Genomic DNA, 24489 nt, shown 5'->3' on the forward strand with positions numbered 1-24489 from the left:
CATCAATATAGGTTCTACAGATTTGCCAAAGGTTTTCCATTGGCCCAATTTTGCTACAATAAAAGGCAACATTTACAAATTACCAGGAGAGACCCACAGGGACTGTTACAGAAGTAATTTTTATTTTGAAAAAATATTAAAATCATTATAAATTTTGTAAGGGTTTCTTTTTTTTTTCCCAACAGAGTTGAGTCACGTTTATTTCTATAGCACTTTTCACAACGCACATTGTCTCAAAGCAGCTTTACAGAATTTAAGAGTTACGGTGGGCAATGTGTGTTTATCCCCGATGAGCAGCCATGGCGACTGTGTCGAGAAAAAACTCTCTTAGATGTTATGAGGAAGAAACCTTAAAAGGAACCAGACTCTAAAGGGAAACCCATCCTCACACAGAACACTGAAGAATGAGAACCAACATGAGCACTGGACTGTAAGATTATGAGTAATGTCCTTTCTAAAGTCTTATACAGTCATTTGAGGTTATGAAACCAGGAGCTAATGAGCAACTCATAAAATAGCTCAACATTTGCGATCATCGTAAATCCAACACCAGCTTCTCCATGCCAGAGCCTTTAAACACTCAGAGGTCCAATGTCAAAACTCCACATGAGGTGGAATCCAAATGGCGCTGGTACGTCTCTAGATGGTTCGGGATGTTTGCAGGGTCGGCAACCTCAGGATGCCTCGGGATGGGGAGAGAAAGAGAAGCAGTGGAGAGGAATTCATGATATAAACAAGCACAAGTTGATAATGTTCATTTGATCAGATGTACTGGAACACAAGCTTAAGATGTGATGTGTGTTATGTGTAGGCTTTGCTAAATAGATACGTTTTTAATCTGCACTTAATCTGGGAGTGTGTCTGAACCCCAAACACTGTCAGGAAGACTATTCTGAAGTTGAGAATGCTCTACCACCTTTAGTGGACTTTGCTGTTCTAGGAACTACTAGCAGTCCAGAGTTTTGAGATCTCAAGGACCTTGATGGATTGTAACATGTTAGAAGATTGGATAGATACATGGGAGCTAAAACATTTAGGGTTTGGTAAATAGCAATAGTTTGTAGTCAATTTGAAACTTAACATGTAGCCATTGTAGGAATGATTGGGGTTATATGGTCATATTTTGTTGACCTTGTGAGAACTCTGGACTAACTGTAGCTTGTTTTTTAATGATGCAGGACAACCGCCTAGTAATGCATTACAGTAGTCCAGTCCGGTGTCATGAACATATAGACGAGCTTCTCTGCATCAGATATAGGACTGTTTCTTAGCTTAGCAATATTTCTAAGCTGGAAGAAGCCTGTTTTTGTAATATAGTTATGATTTTTAAAAGACAAGTTGCTGTATAAAATAACTCCCAGGTCTTTTACTGTTTAACTAGTAGTTACACTACATCATTCTAAATGCAGGTTGAAATGCTGGAGCTTTTTTGGTCCGATGAGCAAAATCTTATCAAAATTTAATAATAGAAAATTACACGTCATCCAATCTTTTAATTCTTTGACACACTCAGTTATCCGAGCCGATTGAGCTGTATCGTCTGGTTTCGATACGATATATAGCTGGATATCATCAGCATAACATGGACATGAAGCACATTTAGATTATTATTATTGTTTTTTTCCTTACATATTGTTTTAAATTGCTTCATTATAAAGACATTTCAAAGATTTTGTATATTTGCTCAAATTAATGCTGTAATACAGATTTTTTTTTTCATCAGTGTTCCGCTGAAATCTCCATTAACAGGCCACAGTGAAACATCCATCTTGGTTTGAGTAGATAGTAAATCATCCCTCATTACTTTAGTAAATAGATCAGTAGTGTAAACTGGTGAAGGAGGACACTTTAATTTTCTTAAATATCAGTGATTCATTAATGGTTATTTTGAATCTGTAATCTGTCTACCAGCACTTACAAGGTGGTACATATAGTGTCCAGTCATGACCAGCTCAGCCTGTGTGAAACCGTGCTGGATTATTCAGCAGGGACTTTAAGGAGAACCATATTGACCCTTCCGCACCTTGCCAATCCATTCCCAAGAAAGCCACTTCTTGTAAAATATTACTCCTCTGGGATAACCTACTGCAGTATTGGTATTGTTTGAAGAATAAATGGGCAACAAAGAAAAGTCAGTGTTGAACAATGCTAAAAAGAGGGCATCTAGTTAATTAGGAAACCAGAGTCAAAGCTAGCAGTCGGGGTGTTCCAAGCCGCTTCTAAAAAGTTTAAAGAGTACACTCAGTGTTGCTGACGAGATGAAATGATGAGTCTATCCTGGAGGACAGGCTATTTGTAGCTCTGACCACAGATAGCTCTCAAAAGTTGCACCCAAGCTCTGAATTATACAAGGCAAGATTGGCTGTGTGAAAGCTGCTTGGGACTTTCGTGGCAAGTTATAAAGGGTCAAACAAAATTCTGAATTTTGAATAGAGGCTCATTTGTGCACAATGTTCCCTTTATTATTTTTTAAATTCCCCTCTAAATGACTTTCATAAATAAACCGAGAAATAACCAGTTCATATTTGTATTGATAAATTGCCATCTCTATCATAAGGTTTTTGTACTCGGAAAGCTATAAAATACGTGATTGTTTTTGTGATTGTTGTAAGACTACATAAGGCAGTTAAACATGATGTGGTATGCTACATGGTAACTCCCAATCATTTTTTTATTTCACCGTTTACTCAGATGAAAAGGAGAGTCATGTGTGGGATTCGTATAGTTTTATTCATTTGAGATAATTCAAAAAGCGGACATTCAGCAACAGTTGAACATTATAGCAGCGGGAAAAGGCGAATAAACACTAAACTGGATTCTTTTATATATATATATTTTTTAACTCCACACCATGCATTCAGCTCAGAGTACAAGATCACCTTTTACAGGTGTATATACCGTGTGTACATATAGAGATATATTACGAATTTGTTTGTCACCAAGACTGCTTTGAGTAACACCTTGCTTTAAAAACAAATGCAATTTTGGATAATCAGGTAGATTATGTTTGGATAGGGATGTGAGAAACCAAGTCACAGAAACAATTAGCCCAAAAAAAAAAAATTAATAATAATCTAGTGTTGTTAAACTGGAAATCAAACAAAAACCCAATCAGTAAAAACTAAGTGAAAAGAAAAGAAAATGCTTCCAAAGTAAAGATGCAGGTCTTTTTATTCTTTTATCTTGAAAGAAGTTGTTTCATTGTGAAAGGTAAAACCCCATTACAAAAGCATTCAAATTCAATGGGCATACATATCAAACAGCACTCGTTCTCCATCACGCACACAAGGAGAGAAACCGCACACAAGCAGGTTCAACCAAGGAGGAAGGCCTTGTCTTGCTCGCAAATTACAATCAAATCACTGAACACCGCAAAAATGTCCAGAAACAAAGTGCATGACACTAAGTGATCAATTCACACTTCTGTGTAACTCAAAAAATTAGGGGGAAAAAAATCAAAAGGGATAAATAAAAGCCACAAAATGTTTCACACAGTCATTAAATTCCCAAAGTTATTTAAACAAAGCACCTGCAACATGTTGGAGCAAAACAGCATGGTCATGGCATGTTTCAGTGTTATTGGATGTTACAGAAACATTTGTAACAAATGCATTACTTGAGACTACATATATAATCCTCCAATTTAGGAGCGTTATGGTTGAAGACGCTGTAGAAGAACAAACCGGGATGAATATCGGGGGGGTGGTTGTGAATGAGAGTGGGTGAGCTGATAGATATGGGAGCCCAGAGCTTAATTGCAAGGTGTCCCTGTGGAGTTGCAGCAACACCTGTGCTGAGCAGGCTGGACACACACTCAGGAGGGGGACAGGCTGGATATGATCAGGGTATAGAGTTTAACAGGTCCTGCAGGAAACCATCAGGGTCTGGGATATCTGAGAGGAGCCCTGTCAAGAGACAGCAGAGGTTACAATGACAAGTTTCATCCTCAAAATGTGTTCAAAAAGTTCAAAGACATTACTATTTGAATAACTATAATGATAACATCTGTAGTGTAGAATTCTGTATTATTGTCTCTCTCTCTCTCTCACACACACACACACACACACACACACACACTCATAAGCCACAACTGTAGCTTAACACTTGATGTTAAAATCACCAGGTTGTACCTCAAATTAAGCCACTTCAATAAAAAATACCCGATTATGAAAATCATTTAAACACGCACCGTTATTAACTAAACCCATTTTCAGTTTACTGTTTTTACTCAACATATCTGTAATAAATACTAAATCACACAGGGAAATAATTATTTGATACCCTGCTAATTTTGTAAATTCTAACAAGATCAATGGTTTATGCAAAAAAGAAAAAGAAAAAAAGGTTTATGGAAAGAACAAACTGCAATTAAAGCCTAAATGTTCCAACACAATTCAACAAATTATATGTGTATTACATAATAAATACTTTAATACATTAATCTGTCATGGGACAGTCATTAAACTTAAATTTGTGACTAAGGAACAGCCTTTGCAAAAAATTGCTAATTGCTTCCTTCTGGCAACTTAAAAACTTTAAAACCCAGACTTAGTAATAAGTATTTCCATATTGTACCAAAAAATATTAATAATAACCTAAATAAAAAAAAAAAAAAAATGTAAATCACTAAATATTTGTTTTACTGATGCTCCAAGTCTCAAACGAAGCACCAAAATCCACCATAATGTATACATCCGGCAATTAAAACCGTCCGTGTGGAAACATGTTTCGTTTGGTGTCCTGAACAGCATAATTACAAGAATATTTTGTCTTCATGCTGCAGTATATGTTGAGTTTGGTTTCACAAATAATAAACATACATTTGCATAAAGCATTAATATTTGTCAATGCCAAAAATAGAGTATTAAAAAATAAAAAGTATTAAGTTAAAGTACATTTAGAACAGATAATGTGTACAAAAATAATAATAACATTAATGTTTGCACTCACCTACGACATCCAAGAACTCTGCAAAAGAATCAGCAGGCATGAGCTCATCCTGAAAAGCCCTCAGTACCCTTTCTGAAGCCTCGTAGATTGGCATGTCATTGTGCCGCACATACTCTGCTAGTGAGAAGGACCAGCCTCCCTCTGTGTTACTGGTGGGCACTTTCTGTTATATTCACAGAGAAATATTTAATCAGAATATGTTTAAATTACATTTTTTCAAACATAAAAATAAACTATATGTTGCCATCCACAGGTTTTCCTACCCTGAACATGTCATAGATGAGGTCCACCAGGCCCCAGAAGAGAAGAGGGGAGCGATAAACTGCATATTCCTTCACCGTTTTGTCTGTGAGTCTATAAGAAAAAAAGGAAGAAATTAATAGGACCGATAGTCAATCGATGAATAGCTTATATTACAACTGAGACAATTTATTTATAACAAAATGCTAATGCAATTATTAAACTAGATACAGTCATTGCCTAAATTATTGCTTCAACCCTCTATTTTCACAAAGGTGACGATTATAAATGCCAAACATACATAAAGTAAATAAACCCACCATTATCTTTAATTTCCCTACTCTGGAGGATAACTGCTCATATTAAATGCAAATATGTACCACAATAATACAGCAACATGTGAGAATCGAAAACAAAAAGCCATCGCTACATATCATTTTCTTACTTGTTGGCGCCCCCTGGTGAGACTTTTCTTGCATGTGCAGTGACGAGCAGCCGGCGCAGGAAATCGACACGTGTGGTTCTCCAGCGTTCAGGAGGGATAATGTGCATGGCCAGCACAGTGAAGTAGTGCGGGCCGTCCACTTCATATGAGCTCTCCACCCACTTATCACACTGCTGCTCTAAGAAGCTCTGCAGGTTCTTCTCCTCTCGTGAGGTGGCCCTTGTGCTGAAAAGAAGAGATTGGGTTATTTTTTTTTTAATCTATAGCACATGCTTAGAATTTTACAATATGGTGCTTGTTCATTTATAATGGGGCTGCGCAGCCGAATCGGAAGAAACATACGTGTTGAGGACGTAGAGGACGGTATGGATGATGTAGGGAATGAGGTGGATGTTGCTCTCGCGGCCTCCTCCCCCTGTGTCTACGCTGAAAGATTGTTCCATTGCAAAGCGCAAGAACAGCAACTTGGTGTCGTGAATATTGAGCTGGTACGTGGGCTCCCTTTGCCCTGTGCATTCCTGCAGATATGTGTTGTGTCTGCAAGACAACATAACAAAAGGCTCAATATGCTATACAGAAAAGTCGTCGCAACAGACTTTGATGCATTAATTAACGGAGCCTACCTTGCCAGACAAGTGGCAAAAGCAGATTCGGGTACGTGTGGCCCCCATACAGGCAAGAGCCCATTGCACTTGGTGTTGGCGTTCTGAAGAGCGGCGCTTTCCCACTCCTCGCGCCCTCGAGCAAGCCTGATCCAAAGATCAAAGAGGAGTTAGACCCAAAGTATTGTTAAAAAAGAAAATGAAATGAGCAACAAAGAAGTCTGTATGCGTACCGGACAGCAGCAAGGTGGCAGTCATAGTGGACTATGTTAAAGTGCGAGACAGTGCTATAGCCCTGCTGCTTGCGGGGTTTGTTTTCAAACTCCTCCAGAGCCACGCGCTTCGTGAAGGTGTAGATACCCAGGACCTTATTCGGCTGTGCAGAGAAACACTAATTACTTCAAACATGCATGTAAGAGTGGCACTATTTTGTGTTGACATATAAACATAAAATTAGAACCTCAAATGAGAGCTCGTCATGCATACCTGAAACTTGTAACCTTCTCGGCAGATACAACATGTTAGACCTGGCTCCTCTATGAGATCCTCCATCTGCTTCAGTAAGGACGTCTTCGTCACAACCTGACCCTTTTCATTGGTCTGAAACAAACATTCGTAACTCAGCTGAAGGGCATGGATGTAGAGTACATGTTCCAATATGTTGTTTCATAATTAATTAACTAGAAAAATTTTACCAGAAACTCAGATAATAAATGTTCGAAGATGTTAAGACATGATGTTAAGACATCAAATTGAGACTCACAGTCATTCCTAATGTGCCCAAAGCTTTCTGCCTCATTGCCATAGCCATCCGCTTTTTCTCCGCTCGAGTCTCTCTTCGAGCTGCGTCGATTTTCAGATTCACCTCTGCATGTTCCCTCAAAGCTTCCAGAAGGTTCTCAGCAAGAGTGCCTATTCCCTCATCACTGGACACCTGCTCCAGCTTGTGCAAATTACTTATAGAGTCTTTCCCAATCAGCACCTAAAGAATACAAGCAAATATGCATGGTGAGATCCCACAGCATCTCATTAAAAGTGAAATAAGCGAGCAAAAGCACAATAATTCTTAAGATAAAAAAAATCAAAAATCAAAAATAAATAAATAAAAATTTACTTGTGTAGGAGGATGCTGTGTGGCCAGACCACGCAAAAGTCTGAGGATGAAGGGAAGGGCTGGTCGAGCAAGGAACTTCTTCCAAACATCTGCATCCAAACTGTAATATAGCCAGCAAAAAATAAATTAAGAATGTCGCATGCAAAGCCTAAATCAAGTTGCACGTCAGTGTGACATGTGACTTCAGTCCAAGGCCTTAATTTGAGCGAGCTGTCAAGTGATCATGGTTGTAGACCTTGTTCCTGTTTCTGATCTTATATTAACAGTTAAAAAAATGACTCGTCACTAGAACCTTTTAGCAATATTATTGTGAACATTTCCTCCCAGTGCTACACCATCTCAACTGGTAAAATTAGCAAATCTAGAGCAAGACCAATGCTTTCAAAAAGTTAACATCCGTGAGACTTGAGGTAAAAATGGGCATACTTTTTGGCACTGGGGATATGTTTCTTCATGTAGTCCAAAGCACTTTGGGTGATGCCATTCTGCAGGATTAGCTCTTTGAGTTGATGGCCGTTGCTGTTGTTTTTGATCCCTGCGGCAATTTTACAGAAACAGTCCAGGAAGACCTTATCATCTGCATTGTGCTCCTCATCATACCTTTAAAAAAATTCATTGAAAAAGGGTGAGATAATAGTGGTATGTTAATACCTTTTACCTCTGCAAATTTTACTTGCTCCTGTGCAACACAAGTTAAATATTAAGTGAATTTACTTGTCAAAACTGCAACAAGGCTTAAAGCGCTCCACCAAGATCTCCATTTTCTCCAGTTCTCCAAAAGACAGGAAGGGAATGATGCGGAGGAGACCCTGTAGAACGCTGGGGTTGGAGCGTACAAAAGTAGTGTTGATCTGGTCCAGCAGCATCACCAGCTGGTCCTTATCACCAGTCAAGAGCAGGTTACTCTAACATGAATAAGAAAACACACTTTTAAAAAAATCCACACAGCAACAGATTTAGAATGACCACTGATCTAAAACATCTTGTGTGTATGTAGCAGATAAAAGACGGCTCACCTTGTCCTCAGACAGCGTCTCAGCATTTGCCTCATCCAGAATGATCTCCATGATGCTGAGGACCTGCTCTGCTATTGATGCCCCTCCACTGTCCTTACTCTCCTGCTCAGCTACCAGTGCCTGAAAAACACAAAACAGTGAATTTAAATTTATACACATGCACTATATTGCCAAAAGTTTGCAGACACCTGGTCATAAATATGGTATGTGCTTTTTGAGCATCGCATTCCACGTATTGTCCCATTTTGCTCTTATAATTTCCTTCACTTTTCTAAGATGTTCCACTAGATTTTGAAGTGTGCTTGTGGACCTTTGAGCTTATCTAGACACAAGAGTGTTATAGGTCATGGATTGTTGTAGGTGAGCAGGCCTGTGGTGCAGTCACTGTTCCAATTCATCCCAAGGGTGTTAAAATGGGGTTAAGGTCAGAGCTCTAAACCAGGAGATCTTCCACCCCAACCCATGCAAAGCATATCTTAATGGAGTTTGCTTTGGGCAGAGCGGCATCGTCATGCTGGAACTGGTTTGGGTCTCTGAGTTCAACTGAAGGGACTATCTCGTGCTACTGCATCAAAAGACACCATATACAATTGTGTGCCTTTAGCTTTGCGATAACAGTTTGGAAAAGAACCACATATGACTGGGAAAGTCTGATGTCCCAATACTTTTGTCCACATGGTGTATGTCTTAAGTGTTCAAGCAAGCCGAACGTGTTACCCACCAGGTTTAATGTGCCCAGCATCACGTTAAGAGTGTTCATTTCTGGTTTAACCAGCTGCTGTCTGTTGATTTTTACTTTCACACAGAAACTAAAAAGCTTCAACAGGACCTGAAAGAGCAAAGTGAGAGCAAAATAAACATTTGAATACAAAATATAAAAATATTTACACATTGCATAATTTATTCTACTTCCCAAATACTTGATCTTGAATACAATGGAGTTTTTAAAACAAACACATTTTACTTACTGTAAGCAGATGCCTGCCTTGTTTGAAGTCCTTGATTCCAGACAGTCTGTTTAACATGCACTCCAATCCCCCACACTGAGCCATAACCCCAGCCATTTTATACACCTCCTCATCATCCTCTTCCTCATCTGTAATAAGACGGGAAAACCACTGTTTGTAAACATAACGCTTATGAAAAGCCTTCATATGGCACTTAATAATGGTCACATACCAGTGGTAGAGTCCAAAGACTCAATAAATTCCTCTGTGGCATCACCCAGAAGACCTCTCATGCGGTAAATGATTCTCATTGGTTCACCCTTTGGAAATGGGCATAATGTAAGTCTCATGTTTCAAGAACAAAGCCGTCAAAAAAAAGGACAAAGGTCAAACTATGTACAATCTGTTGTCTTTACCTCATTAGTTGGGCACCAGACCTTCTTGTAAACCTCAGCCACAGACAGGTCCAAGCTGATGATCTTGTTGTTGACAAGAAGCTAATTATATAAAAAATAAATAAATAAAAAAATTATCACTGACAGCAAAAACCTTTATAAATTTTTTTCAAAAACATGTTTATATCTGCATTAGCTACCTCCATCCCACTGTCATCCTCTAATAGCGCCACAAGGTCGCAGTCCTGACAAATTTTGTTCTTAATGTCCCTCATAAGTGGACCGATGCCAGGCTCATTACTACTATAGGGGTTTCCTGGCATGCGGCCCTGCAGAAAGTCCTCCTGCTGAGGATCCTTCTCCAGAGTCACAAAGAACTCTGTCACCTCATTCTCCTCCTGAGAAAAACAGAGAAAAATACAGCATTAGCAGGGTTCATTGATAAAAGAAACGGAATGTCCATACATCAGAGTGCCACACAAAAAGAGACAGAAGAACCACTCACAGGATATATTATGCTACAAAGCCTCTCAAAGATGAAGACAGGAGTGCGGTAGTCATCAAGGTTGTAACGTTTCGCTGTTTCGATGCACACTGCCATGAAAGCCTTAGTTTCTGACTCTGTCCCTGCAAATGTAATGCAACTGTTAGCATCCAGACCAAAACAAGCATGTCCAAGAACAGATTTTTCCGTTCCCATGCTGAACTCCGCAACCCAGCTGCACCACCTACCCTCCGCCCCCTACTACCACGTCCCCCCCCAGCCCAGACACACACAAATGAATGCATACACTGCATAACCTTGCACTATGTTGCACTGTTCACTATATATACACTATTGAGTTTTACAGTGTATATATATATATATATATATATATATATATATATATATATATATATATATATATATATATATATATATATATATATATATATATAAAGATTACACCTATATCCATTGCACACTGTATATAATAGCCTCCTTTTACTGCACTCTCCATATTTGCACATATAAAAAATTTTGATCCCCTGTCCTTGTACTGTTTATTTATATTTATATTATTCATTCATTTGTCATTATTTATTCAAAGCCATCATATATCATAGCCTTACCAACCTGTTCATATGCAAATATTAAACGCTGCTACCAATATGCACTTCTGGTTAGATGCTAATTGTATATGTCGTTGACTTGTACTGTAACATGTACATTGACAATAATTGAAAGTTTAATCCAATCTAGAATCCAGTAATGCTACAATCCAGCAAGCTGAAAGTCTTAGCAAAGTGTTTTCGACAAGTACCTGTGGTCATGTCCTCAAGCATCTCCAGCAGCATGTCCTGAGTTTCATCAATCAGTTTAGTTCTCTGAACCACGAGCTTCCTCAGACAGAGGTATCCATTGAGCACGGTGCCCACTAGCCGACTCTTAAAGTGTCGTTTAATAGACTCCACTTCCACAAAAGAGGATAAAAGGCCTAGGTAGACATTATTATAGATAAAGGACATGTTAAGGTCATACCTGAGCAAAGCATTCCTAGACGATTCATATGTAATACCAAAGAGCTCTGTAAAATTGTGTTTCTTTACCAGTGAGACTCTTGAGCGCATAACCTTGCTGCAGGTCTGTGCTCAGCGTTGCTTCTTCTAAAGCTAGGAGATGGGCAATTTCCTGTAAAAAATAAAATTAAAAGTTTAATTTTCTTTTTCATTTCCAGAGATGGATGAAGAAAATAAAAGGTCTATACAATATACTGGTAAGCTGTTGGTACCTTGGTGATAAGGTTGCCAATGTAAGGTAGAACGCCACGGGCCGCTAGGTAAACCTTCCAGTGAGCAGGCTTAATGAGCTTCTGGTACAAAGCCAGGTACTCAGCTGCACATTCTCCCGCCACACTTAGCTCATCCAGGTAACTAAAGGACAGAAATTCTACTATGTTACATACACAAACCAGGCATAACATTATGACAGAATAACATTATAAGCAGTGAAGTGAATAACATTGATTATCTCTTCATCATGGAACCTGTTAAAGGGTGGGATATATTAAACAGTAAGTGAACATTTTGTCCTTAGAGTTTATATGTTAGAAGCAGCAGAAATGGGCAAGCGTAAGGATTTGAGAAAGTTTGACAAGGGCCAAATTGTGATGGCTAGACGACTGGGTCAAAGAATCTCTAAAACTGCAGCTCTTATGGAGTGATCCCAACTATTATCAATAGTGTTTAAAGGAAGGAACAGTGGTGAACCGGCGACAGGGTCATTAGCTGCCAAGGCTCATTGATGCAGGTGGCGAGCGAAGGCTGACCCATATGGTCTAATTGAACAAACAAGCTCCTGTATCTCAAATTCCTGAAGATGTTAATGCTGTTAATGCTCAGTGGGTCAGGACTGTTTCGGTAGCAAATAGGGGACCAACACGATATCAGACAGGTGGCCATAATGTTATGCCTGATCAGAGTTTACTCCGAAAAATAGACCATACCTACATTCAACTAAACATATTTCATGCCAAAACTGATTGCAGATGCTATTAACAAGGCCCCAGCTTAAATGAAATAAAAAAATAAAAAAAGACTCTACCTAGTGAGAAGGTCCAGGACCTGCTGTTTACGACTTGGAATAGTTGTCAGAGCCTCTACAATGGTGCATGCAGCTTGTCTTGCTGCCTGAGTGGCTGGGGTGAAGAGCACCTATGAAAACAGTTGATTTCATAAGTGTTACCCAAGCACTTGTGACAATTACATTTATCAAGATGGACCGATTGGTTTCAAAGAAGCTTTACCTGTCTTAGCCAATTGTTGTGTCCCAGTTTCAGCAGGCGGGGAAACAGGCCCTCTGATCTAGACCTCGCAAACTGTTTCCATTTCCATACATACTTTTCCATCAGGTACTGCCTCCTAATATCCACCTTATTTGATGGCTTAGAGGCAGTCTCTTGGCCTAAAAAAAAAAGACAAAAGCAAACATCCATTGTCATGATTGTGAGGGTTTGTAGCTTTTATAGTGCATAATGAGTAAAAAAAACAAAACAAAAAAAAAATTGTTCAACATAACACACATCTAGCAGGAAGGCACTTTTTCCAAGCCTCATATGCTGCTTTAGGATCCTTCTTGAGCCAGAGCTGGGCCTGGGCATGTATCTCATTGCAATAGGGTTTAATTGTAGTCAGAGATTCAACTGCAGCATCCTAAAACAGAAGAATTATTACATTAATAATAACATACATAATATAAAAGAGAACCAACATCTATTTTTACCAATATTTTACAGCATTCTGGTATACCTTGTTTTTCTTGCTAGTGGGCAAAGGGGGTTTTATGAGCTTCTGTAAGATTCTCAGGCACATCAGAGTAATATTTTCCACCACTACTGGAGTCTTTATATTGACTGCCATTAGGAACAGACTCAGAGCTGAGAACAGTAAAACAGGTAGATTTAGTGCTCAATCGATGCATCAGTTATGACGCATCAGATATCAGTGTGCAACTAAAAAATACTTCTATTCAAATACATTAAAAAAGTGAAATAATAAAAAAGAAGCAATAATGAGAGTACACACCACAGCGAAGCCGCAGCTCCCAACAACCTCCTTCCTTTGCTATGGAGTCAGTTAGGAGCAGCATTTCATACTGCAGACTACTGACCTAGAGAAACATTTACACAACCGTCACAATCAGTAAACCTATTTCTTTAAATCGATCCAAACAATTTCTCTCTTTTAATTTTTGCTAAATATGTAAAACTTTAAAAATAAAATATCATAAAACATTAAAACTAGACTACAGAAAGTTTCATACCAGGTCTGGGTTTGCCCAATGTCCTTTCAAGGCAGCTGACACTTTTACAAGGATAAGGTCATTCATCTGCTGAGTGGCCTCTGGATGATCTCTGTACAACAAAAGTTTAACAAACTATTCGCATAAATACAAATGCGGAAGAGTTGAATACCTAAGAAGCAAATAAAAACTTATGACATTACTGTACCTTGTTAGCAGGCAGATCAGTTGACGGACTTCCTCTCTCATGGCACTGGTGCCACGGCGAAGGTTATACTCAAACAGCTCTCGAATGAGGCCCTGCAGTACCAAAATCTGCCTGATGGCAGTGTTGGTGGCCAGTGCACGCAGCAGAGTGATGCAGTGACCTGTGACTGCTGATGCACAGCCGTAGCACTTTGTGGAAGATGTGTGACCGCAACCAAGCACAGACAGAGAACGGTATTGACTGGCGGTAAAGGTGGGTTGGGTGTTGCTGCGTGAGGATTTGGTAACTGCCTCTCGCTGCTGTAAGTCATACTCCAGCAGCTCTTTGCGAGATGCAAGCACTTTCTGCAGTGGGGTGAATGATACATTTAACAGTCTACACACGCAATAATAAAATTCCTTACTTTTTCAGTAATAAAAGTTTAGTGAAGCTTTTTATATTAACATATGAGAATGAAGATTCCTACCTGTATGATTTTAGAGAGCTCATCAAATGAAGTTTTACAATCCCCACTGTATTCCTGAGCCAGCTGCTGAATGTACCTGTTCACACTAGCGGTGGAGCTTCCCAGACCTGCTCCTGCACCTGTATCATCCTGAAAACAGCCCATCATCGCAACATTAGGACGATACATGTTTACATTGTACATCTAAAGTGCTTCAATAAAAAATACCCATACATTGTATTACAGCAGTATGCTGGATTAAATAACATGGCACGAGTTACATCCTTTTTGCTGGCTGTGACATGCGGACTGACCTGAGGTTTCTCTGGAGCAGCCTCATTCACCTTCGACAGCAGGCTCTCTAGCTGAGGACGATGACCCATAAGTTGGTGATACACACGATCTGCTTTGTCTAGCAAGGTGTTGATGTTCGTTACAGCCTGTATACAACGAAGAGAAAAAAACCCACTTAAATATGACTTATTTCCTATATTACAATAGGAAAAATAAAATATTTGTGCTAAAGAGTGTTGCCTTTTTTCGATCTTCTTCGTTCTCGATGGGATCCACAGCACAGCAGGGCTTTGCATAGAGCATGAAATCAAAGCGAGCGTATTTACAGAAGCCACAAGCATTGCACAAGAAGGGATCCTTCTCATCATAATTAATTGACCTTTGAAAGAAAAGAAAAAAAAAAAGAAACATGCGTTAAAAATACAGCTGTCTGTTATTTTAAAAGGCTGCCCTAACAGGGCTCCAAACTGCAACCAAAAATAATAAATTGCAAATAATATTGTTGCCTAGATCGCCACCTGCGACCATATAAATTTGCACGTTATGAGGGAATAATCTGCATTTTATGACTTTTTATGTGCATGTTCTGTAAAAAATGGCCCATCACATCATTTGTTGACGTAATAAACGGAGACTCATGCGCCGCCTACACTTGAGTTAAAGCGCCAAACTGATTTCATTACCGAATCAGATCATTTAAGAAAAGAGACAGTAAATAAAAACACAGCAATATTCAAAAGCATAAACATGCTCGTGATCACATAATCGCAAAAACGTGGCACAAAAAACACGTTAGCGATTGCAGTGTTTTGTGCACCCGGACTGCGTGCTGAAAAAGAATGGAAAGAGCAAAAAAATTTAATTCAACACCGCCTATATGATCGCTTTAGTTCCCAGGCCATGCTGTAAAGATGGCAGATGTACACAGGGCAGGATGATTGGAACTAAGCGTTTTACATTTTTTACAGTTCATTCTTGTGTGGCACTTAAAAATATAATTTGGCTCCTGTTTTTTCTCATAGGATCCAATGGTTTCCTTTTGATTTTTTTGTCTGGAGCCCTGCTTATATAGGATATTTTTGTACCTGCACTTGTGACACTGGTAGACATTTTCTCCACAGTTTCCACACACTCCTGGGTTTGCAGGGACAGATGCACTGCAGCGTGGGCACTGCAGGGTCTCTGTGGATGCCTGGTAGTTTTCGTAGAAGTCTGAGAACTCAATCATTAAATTGGAGGCCACGATAGGAAGAGGCAAGTCAATCTTCACCTCTGTCTGTCCAGGGGTTAACTGCACCCTCTTAGCCTTGTGCCAGCGTGCAGGCCTACAGTGGAATTTAATAAGACATTGTGTGAAATAATACTAATTAATGAAATGACATGATTCGGTTACAAAAATATACTGTTTTTATTAAGCTATACTCACTTATTCTTTAGCTCCACGATGGCCTGGACAGTCCTGTTGTTGTAGTACAGATTAATAGTGCGCACCATTTTTGTTCTTTTGAGGTCACCAATCTTTACAGTTACTTTGCTGATAGTGTGGCTGCCAATCAGCTTTACCACTTGCTGTGTGGTTGTATAACGGGTGTCCACTTTGATTGACGACAGTTTGATGTTCTGCATGAAAAACAAAACAGCACAGTCAGTAAAGAATAAGCAATATACATCCTCAAACTTAATAGACTCTCGTCTTAAAAAGTGCACATAAACTCGAATGCACTGTTGGACTTACCGAGAAGGGCACTTCAGGATTGTTGCATACTAAGCAGGGATCACTTTCAAGATAAAACCCATCAAATTCCACTAGGCCAGAAAGGGTACTTTAAGGTAGAGGGCGAAAATAAGAGGCAAAAATAATTATTCCTATTATATGTATGCATTATTCCCATTATTATTCCCACTGTAACATTACACACAAAATACATTAAATAATGTCACCGCCGACTTAAGAACATGCAGTCATCACAATGAGCAAAAAATAAATAAATAATAATATGTGAATAAATATAGATTATCACATTTATGCACCGTGCTGATGCTACACGAATGGCTGATTCTGAAACTGTGCACCAAAAATACATGTGTCTTAAATGCAGGTGTACAGGTTTTCTTGTTCAAATGACTGGTGCTAACTGGATCTATCTAGATATTCATAATGGTGGACAAAATATCCTGGTGACTTACTTGTAAATGTTTGAGTTGGGATGATTAGTAAGTATGTGGTTCTGTGCCCTTAGAATCTCAACAGCTTTTTGAGAGTATTCCTTTAGCTGTAAGAAAGAAAAAAATTTAATATTGAAACAAATCGATGGGTTACTTAACGTAATCCCGGGTTCTTTGATAACAGAGTGAGGTGTTTCACTATGGGAATCGCTTTGGGCGTGACCAACTACGGAAGCTCTTATGACACCACGTCTGTCTTAACAGACAGGTCGACCCCATCTAACATCATTGCAACGAGATTTCTTCCCGTCCTCGTGCAAGGAGGGAAGTGCTGGTGATACACCTCACTCTTTTATCAAAGAACCCAGGATTACGTTAAGTAACCCATCGTTCTTTTTCTAACTTCGCTCGGTGTTTCACTATGGGAGATATAGACCACTCCCGGATTGCACATGATCCCGCTAAACCCAATCACATGGGCACAGGACGTCTGGCTCCCAGCACCGCATGTGCCAAGGATGACTCAGACACATCTAGTCTATAAAACCGCACAAAGGTGTGTGGCGTGGCCCAACCGGCCGCCGCACAAATTTCCTGAACAGAAACTCCCTTAAGCAGGGCCCATGAAGTCGCCATCCCTCTAGTCGAGTGGGCCCTCAGGTGCTTGAGAACCACCGCATTCATACGCTAGAGATATAGCCTCTACAATCCAGTGGGACAGCCGTTGTCTCGACAATGGCTTCCCTTTGTGGGGGGTAGCCCAAGACACAAACAGCCGGTCAGACTTTCTGAAATCCGCTGTTCTCCTGACGTATGTACGGAGAGCCCGCACTGGGCATAAGGAACTCAACCTCTCCTCCTCCTGAGATGAGAACGGAGGAGGGTGAAAAGCCAAAAGTTCTGTAACGGGACATCTATAAGAAGAATCCACCACTTTAGGTACAAACGCCGGGTTAGGGCGAAAGGAAACCTTCGTGAGCCCAGGGGCAAACTGCAAACAGGATGGACTGACAGACAGGGCCTGCAGCTCGCTAACACGCTTCGCAGTCACTAGAGCCACAAGCAGTGCTGTCTTAAGAGAAAGAAATTTCAGCCCTATGCCATCCACCGGCTCAAAAGGGTGATGAGAAAGGGCCTCCAAAACCAAGGACAGATCCCACTGAGGCACTAGCCGTCGAGACACCGGCCTCTTACGGCGTGCACCTTTCATAAACCGACTAATCAAAGGGTGCCGACCCGCAGGTTCGTTATTAAACCCGACATGACACGCAGAAATAGCCGCCAGATACACCTTTAAAGTAGAAAAAGCTTTCCCTTTATCCAGCAAATCCTGGAGAAAGCACAAAATGTCTCCCACAGAACACTGAAAGGAGACAATGCGACCACGGCCACACCACTCCTCAAAAACTCGCCACTTATTGTCATAAAGCGTGCGAGTAGACGAGGCCCTAGCACTCTGGATAGTGTGTATAACCGATCGTGGCAAACCTGCCACATTCAAGATCCACCTCTCACGGGCCAGGCCCATAGAGCTATCCTGTCCGGGTGCGGATGATAAATCTCCCCGCCCGCCTGGGACAAAAGGTCCCTCCGTGGAGGGAGCGGCCACGGCTGATCCGACAGCAGCTGAACTATTTCTGCAATCCAGTGTCTGGACGCCCAGGGTGGAGCTATCAAAATCAGTGACAAGCTCCTGGAACATATTCCTGGAACATGAGTCGCTCTGATGGACAAAAGCCTCGCGTCGCACCACATGATCAGTTTCCTTGCCAACTGATGCAACTGGAGGGAGCGCACCCCCCCCCCCCCTGTCGGTTGATGTATGCGACTACTGTGGAATTGTCCGTTTGGCCCCTTATGAAAACCAGAAAATGTTTCAGAGCTAGAAACACCGCTAACAACTCCAAGTAGTTTATATGACTCGAGATCAGCTGCGGAGGCCAAACGCCGTTCACAGCTCTGCCCATAAGGGTCGCGCCCCAGCCCGTCAAAGACGCGTCCGTCATCATAGTAACCCTCGACGACACCGCCCCCAAGGGAATCCCCGACCGAAGAGTCGCGGGGCATCCCCATCGGCGGAGCGCTAAGACGCACGCGTGCGTTATCTTGACCGGCCGATTGAGATGACGTCAGGAACATAAGCGCAACCGCGCGACCCATCTCTGAAAATCTCTCATCATGAGAAGTCCCAGACGCACCACAGAAATCACCGAAGCCATTAAATCCAGCATTCGTAGGCACACTCGGAACGGGACATTCGTCCCTGCCCGAAAACGGGAGCGACACTGTATGAGAGATTCGATTCTTCTCTCCGTCAGCGTGACACGATAGGAGAGGGAATCTATACTGAGTCCTAGATATTCCGCACGCTGCGCGGGACACAAGCGGCTCTTTTCCCTGTTTATTTTGAAACCCAAGCTGCAGAGATGCGTGATCACGCTCTCCGCATCTCTGATCGCTCGCTCTCTTGACGGGGAGCATATCAGATAATCGTCTATATAAGACAAAATCCGAATCCCGCTGTTTCTCAATGGCAAAAGAGACGCCTCCACACACATGCTGAAAGTTCTCGGAGCGAGAGACAGACCGAACGGAATGGATTGAAATTCGTAGGCAGTGCCTCTGTGTGCAAACCTCAAATATTTTCTGTGTGACGGGTAAACGTCTATGTGAAAATACGCGTCCGATAGATCGATCGTCACAAACCAATCGTTTGGACGGATCGACCGACATAGCGATTTGTGTGTCAACATTCTGAATGAATATTTTCTCAGGTGCTTGTTTAACACACGCAAGTCCAAGATCGGACAAAGAGATGTGCTTCCCTTCTTCGGGATCACAAAGTATCGGGAGTAAAAACCCTGACGGCTTTCTGCCTCCAGAACAACTCTGACTGCCTTTTTCCTCAAAAGAGAGTCGATCTCGGCCGTCAGGACGAGAGCCGACTCTCCTCGAGCCACCGAGACCAACACACCGTTGAATCTGGGTGGTTTCATAGCGAATTGGAGCCTGTATCCCCGTGAAATCGTGTTTAAAACCCACGGGTGCGCCGCGCATGAGCGCCAATTGACGAGGTGCGCAGAAAGGGAGCCCCCGCGTACACAACACTGGTCGCGTGTTGATGACGTCACAACCGTCGCCGCGCAGAGCTCCGCTGGCAGAGCGAGCGCGCCCTCCAGCGGCGAACTTTCGGGATTCTTGTGCACAATCGCCCTCGGCTGATCGCCTGGATGCGAAATTGTAACATTTATTTTGTTTTTGTGTCTAAACACATCGCCCTCAGCCCGTGGCTTGGATGCGATGGTGAAAGTTTTATTGCGCAATCGTCCGAACTGACGTGCGAGTGAACACATGTCATGAGTGCTTGGTGACACTGAACATTTTCCCTCATTCCTCGAACCCGAGGAGAAACTAGGGATGAAGCCCCTACAGAACTCAGAACCGGGCCGTGTTCTCTTCTCCTTTTCTTCGCCGGCGGAGAAAGGAGGATCGGAGAACATTCGCGTGTTAGGTAGCACGCTTCTTCTTCCGCTCCTCGGGGTGGGGCGGACGGTTTCTCGCCGCTACGGCCGCAAATGAATGCTTTCCCCACGGTCCTGAGCCGTCCGATCTCGGACGTTGGCCAGCTTGTTGTCCGCCGAGAGCCGATCTCGCACTTCTCGCGCTCATCGGTCTCCCTCTCGCAGCCGCGGCTGCGGCAAAACCCCGTCGCGCTGGCTGAGGGGGCGGGTTCTGAGACAGCTTACGAGGCAAACAGAGGTTGAATGCTTCATCCTCCTGTTTCCTGAGAGTGCTGGTTTCTCTCATCTTTTCCAGAGCTGGACCGAACAGACCTTTAGCGGGGTCGTAGGCAGCGTCCATGACTTCCGCTTTTTGTGTGTCACCCAAGCCTGACAGGTTAAGCCACAACGCTCTCTCACCTGACACAGCCAAGCCCATCACGCGGCCGCAGCCCTGAACCGCGCCTCGTGAAGAGCGCAGGATTAGGTCGTTCACCACACAGATCTCGTCCCAAAGTACCGGGTTCGGTACTCCCGTATCGAGCTGTCGTCCCATCTCCTCTAAAATCTCCGCCTGGTACGCGGACAGTAACGTCACCGCGTTTAGCGTGCACACTGACTGCGCTGCGTATTTATACATCCTCTGATGGATGGACGCCGTCAATCTCTCGATTTTTCCAGGCAGCGCAATTTGAGAGGAGGCAGAGATAGAACGCCGATTCGGATGGAGGTGATAAGCCACTGAAGGCTCCACAGCTGGGGGTCCGGCCAACCCCAGCTCCTCCATCCCTTGAATCTCCAGCTTGGAGCACCCTTTTGCTGGAAGCTTGCTCTTGAAGGGGCTCGACCAGTAACGGGCCATTTCCTTCATGCAAGCCGGCACGGCGGGCAGGAGCTGTCTAGTAGCGGGTTGAGCAGGCGGCAGCCTTTTCCCGTCGTAAAGGTCTCTCACAGCTCCCTCCGCGTCCTGGGCCGCGGGCCACGCTAGTCCTAGCTTAGCCGCGGCTCGCTTGCATACCTCGTGCAGGTTACCTTCGGCCTGTGAGGTTGCATCGCCCGCGCTCTGGGGCCTCGACTGTTGAGCCGGGAAGGGACCACTGTCGTCCTCATCCTCGTCCTCCATGTCCAAGTCGAGGAGGTCTGAGTTCGCATCCGGGTCCTCGTCGCACGGTCGTTCCTCATCCTCCGCGAGGAGGTCGCCGAACAGAGGCGGCATGACCGGCGATTCGGCCTCCATCAGGTCCGCCCAGCTCGTGGTAGCTCGCGGCTGATGTTCAACGGCCGTAGACCTCGCGGCGGCGCCAGACAGGCACGGGTCCTGTTGGTTAGCCACCGCCGCTCTCAGCCGTCTCTCCAAATGTTTCACCGGCAATGACGCGCAGTGAGCGCATGCTTGCGGGTCCGCGAGCGACGTTTGAGCGTGCTTCGGGCCCATGCACGTGATGCACATCGGGTGAGGGTCCCTGCCCGAGATGGTTGCTCCACATGATGATGGACACGGGGCGGGATGCAGCCTCCCTGATCTTCGACTCATTCCCTTTGGTGGGGGGGATGACCGTCGACATGGCTGAGTACGGAGAATATTAGACTCGTCACAACACGTTAGTCTGCCGATGTTCGCAGGGTAGTTAGCCTTTCGAAGGCTTCGCCTTGACGCGCTAAGCCTGTAATAGCTTGACGCTACTATGTCCCTACCGTGTAACTAAATACCCAGCAGGTCGGAATAGGAATAGCTCGCCTCGACGCGGACGCTATTCCGTGATGATGCTCAGCACGATCCCGTATGACTGATCTCGCGTTCGGTGGCGGAATCCAATGACGGCCCGCGCGATGAACAGTTGAGCGAAAACAGCCGAGAATTGGATGTGCTGAGAGAGCTTAGTGCAGTCCCTCACGGGAAGAAAGCGCGAATGATGTTAGATGGGGAGCCTGATCTCAGGTCGACCTGTCTGTCAAGACAGACGTGGTGTCATAAGAGCTTCCGTAGTTGGTCACGCCCAAAGCGATTACCATAGTGAAACACCGAGCGAAGTTAGAAAAAGAACTTTTTAAATATTGTTACAGAACGAAGTTAAATGGTTTGTGTATCATTAGTGAAACCAACCTTCTTTTCTGTTTGAGGGGTTTTGAGTGAAAAATAACCCAACAGGTCCACAAACTGAGCAGCTTTACGGCCATAGGCAGGAAGCTCAGGCCAGATAGCCCAAGTCAGATCCAGCAGTAACTCCTGGTGGGCTTTGGTAGAATTCCTATAAAGAAAATAATTGTCAAATGTAGCAACATTACAATTAAATTTATTAGAGAATGATCAAGCAAAGAAATACAAAAATGTTAACGTATTTATGCTACATGTATTATGTACCTGTAGATGTGCAGAGCCAGGCAGTGGGCTTGCCAGCGCACAGAGGAAGAGTTGGACTCCAGCAAGAAGCAGCGCAGAAACTGAATTAAAGTTTCTTTATCTGCAAATTTGTTGAGCTGACTGACCAGAGCACTACACAACTGATCCTCCTGACTGCCCACTCCCTCACCTGTACAGGACAAAACAAGATGCAAAATGCACATTGCATAAACAAAAAAAAGCCCAGTCACAAAAAGAAAAGGCAATGAAATCACACACTCCCTATATATAGAATTCTGCTGTACATGGCTTTTCCAATGTTAACAGAAATAGGAAATCTGTAATAATATTAGATAGTTTAACACTGTCAATATTAATGTGGACTAATAACATTCACTGGAACAGAAAACAAACTATAATACAAATAGAAACAGTGATTCTCATTTTCAACAGGAATTATTGTCAACATAGTGAGCTATTAGCATTATATACAGTGAGGAAAATAAGTATTTGAACACCCTGCTATTTTGCAAGTTCTCCCACTCAGAAATCATGGAGGGGTCTGAAATTGTCATCGTAGGTGCATGTCCACTGTGAGAGACATAATCTAAAAAAAAATCCAGAAATCACAATATATGATTTTTAAACTATTTATTTGTATGATACAGCTGCAAATAAGTATTTGAAAACCTGTCTATCAGCTAGAATTCTGACCCTCAAAGACCTGTTAGTCTGCCTTTAAAATGTCCACCTACACTACATTTATTATCCTGAATTAGATGCACCTGTTTGAGGTCGTTAGCTGCATAAAGACACCTGTCCACCCCATACAATCAGTAAGAATCCAACTACTAACATGGCCAAGACCAAAGAGCTGTCCAAAGACACTAGAGACAAAATTGTACACCTCCACAAGGCTGGAAAGGGCTACGGGGAAATTGCCAAGCAGCTTGGTGAAAAAAGGTCCACTGTTGGAGCAATCATTAGAAAATGGAAGAAGCTAAACATGACTGTCAATCTCCCTCGGACTGGGGCTCCATGCAAGATCTCACCTCGTGGGGTCTCAATGATCCTAAGGAAGGTGAGAAATCAGCCCAGAACTACACGGGAGGAGCTGGTCAATGACCTGAAAAGAGCTGGGACCACCGTTTCCAAGGTTACTGTTGCTAATACACTAAGACGTCATAGTTTGAAATCATGCATGGCACAGGAGGTTCCCCTGCTTAAACCAGCACATGTCCAGGCACGTCTTAAGTTTGCCAATGACCATTTGGATGATCCAGAGGAGTCATGGGAGAAAGTCATGTGGTCAGATGAGACCAAAATAAAACTTTTGGGTCATAATTCCACTAAATGTGTTTGGAGGAAAAAGAATGATGAGTACCATCCCAAGAACACCATCCCTACTGTGAAGCATGGGGGTGGTAGCATCATGCTTTGGGGGTGTTTTTCTGCACATGGGACTGGGCGACTGCACTGTATTAAGGAGAGGATGACCAGGGCCATGTATTGCGAGATTTTGGGGAACAACCTCCTTCCCTCAGTTAGAGCATTGAAGATGGGTCCAACATGACACTGACCCGAAGCACACAGCCAGAATAACCAAGGAGTGGCTCTGTAAGAAGCATATCAAGGTTCTGGCATGGCCTAGCCAGTCTCCAGACCTAAACCCAATAGAGAATCTTTGGAGGGAGCTCAAACTCCGTGTTTCTCAGCGACAGGCCAGAAACCTGACTGATCTAGAGAAGATCTGTGTGGAGGAGTGGGCCAAAATCCCTCCTGCAGTGTGTGCAAACCTGGTGAAAAACTACAGGAAACGTTTGACCTCTGTAATTGCAAACAAAGGATACTGTACCAAATATTAACATTGACCTACTCAGGTGTTCAAATACTTCTTTGCAGCTGTATCATACAAATAAATAGTTAAAAAATCATACATTGTGATTTCTGGATATTTTTTTTAGATTATGTCCCTCACAGTGGACATGCACCTACAATGACAATTTCAGACCCCTCCATGATTTCTAAGTGGGAGAACTTGCAAA

General features: G+C 42.7%; 1 protein-coding gene across 1 annotated transcript; it reads right to left on the reverse strand.

Moving 5' to 3' along the window:
• Positions 1–3153: 3153 nt before the first annotated feature.
• LOC310741756 (E3 ubiquitin-protein ligase UBR4-like) lies at positions 3154–22683 on the reverse strand. The gene is made up of 38 exons (XM_083569961.1): positions 22466–22683; positions 22208–22352; positions 16625–16710; positions 16173–16260; positions 15864–16057; positions 15523–15762; positions 14678–14816; positions 14458–14583; positions 14165–14293; positions 13699–14042; positions 13512–13602; positions 13274–13358; positions 12998–13125; positions 12772–12901; positions 12496–12653; positions 12294–12403; positions 11482–11623; positions 11300–11381; positions 11014–11187; positions 10215–10336; positions 9910–10107; positions 9731–9811; positions 9547–9634; positions 9336–9463; positions 9089–9196; positions 8368–8487; positions 8066–8256; positions 7778–7951; positions 7352–7451; positions 7001–7219; positions 6724–6837; positions 6471–6613; positions 6259–6384; positions 5978–6172; positions 5636–5860; positions 5214–5304; positions 4951–5113; positions 3154–3905 (listed from the first exon to the last, which is right to left on the reverse strand). Exons 1-38 carry the CDS (start codon positions 22666–22668, stop codon positions 3841–3843), a joined length of 5445 nt encoding a protein of 1814 aa, XP_083426087.1. The 5' UTR covers positions 22669–22683; the 3' UTR covers positions 3154–3840.
• Between the last annotated feature and the right edge of the window lie 1806 nt (positions 22684–24489).

Source organism: Silurus aristotelis (assembly GCF_946808225.1).
Source record: "Silurus aristotelis genome assembly, chromosome: 19".
Classification (NCBI taxonomy): domain Eukaryota; kingdom Metazoa; phylum Chordata; class Actinopteri; order Siluriformes; family Siluridae; genus Silurus; species Silurus aristotelis.

Bases quoted from the DNA above. Each gene is read 5' to 3' on its own strand.
- LOC310741756 (XM_083569961.1), bottom strand. From the start codon at position 22,668: ATGTGCATTTTGCATCTTGTTTTGTCCTGTACAGGTGAGGGAGTGGGC. The intron at 9,197-9,335 runs GTAAGTAAAATG...TTGCTCTTTCAG, and splicing joins AAGGCAGGCATCTGCTTACA to GTCCTGTTGAAGCTTTTTAG. The intron at 6,173-6,258 runs GTAGGCTCCGTT...GTTGTCTTGCAG, and splicing joins TTTGCCACTTGTCTGGCAAG to ACACAACACATATCTGCAGG.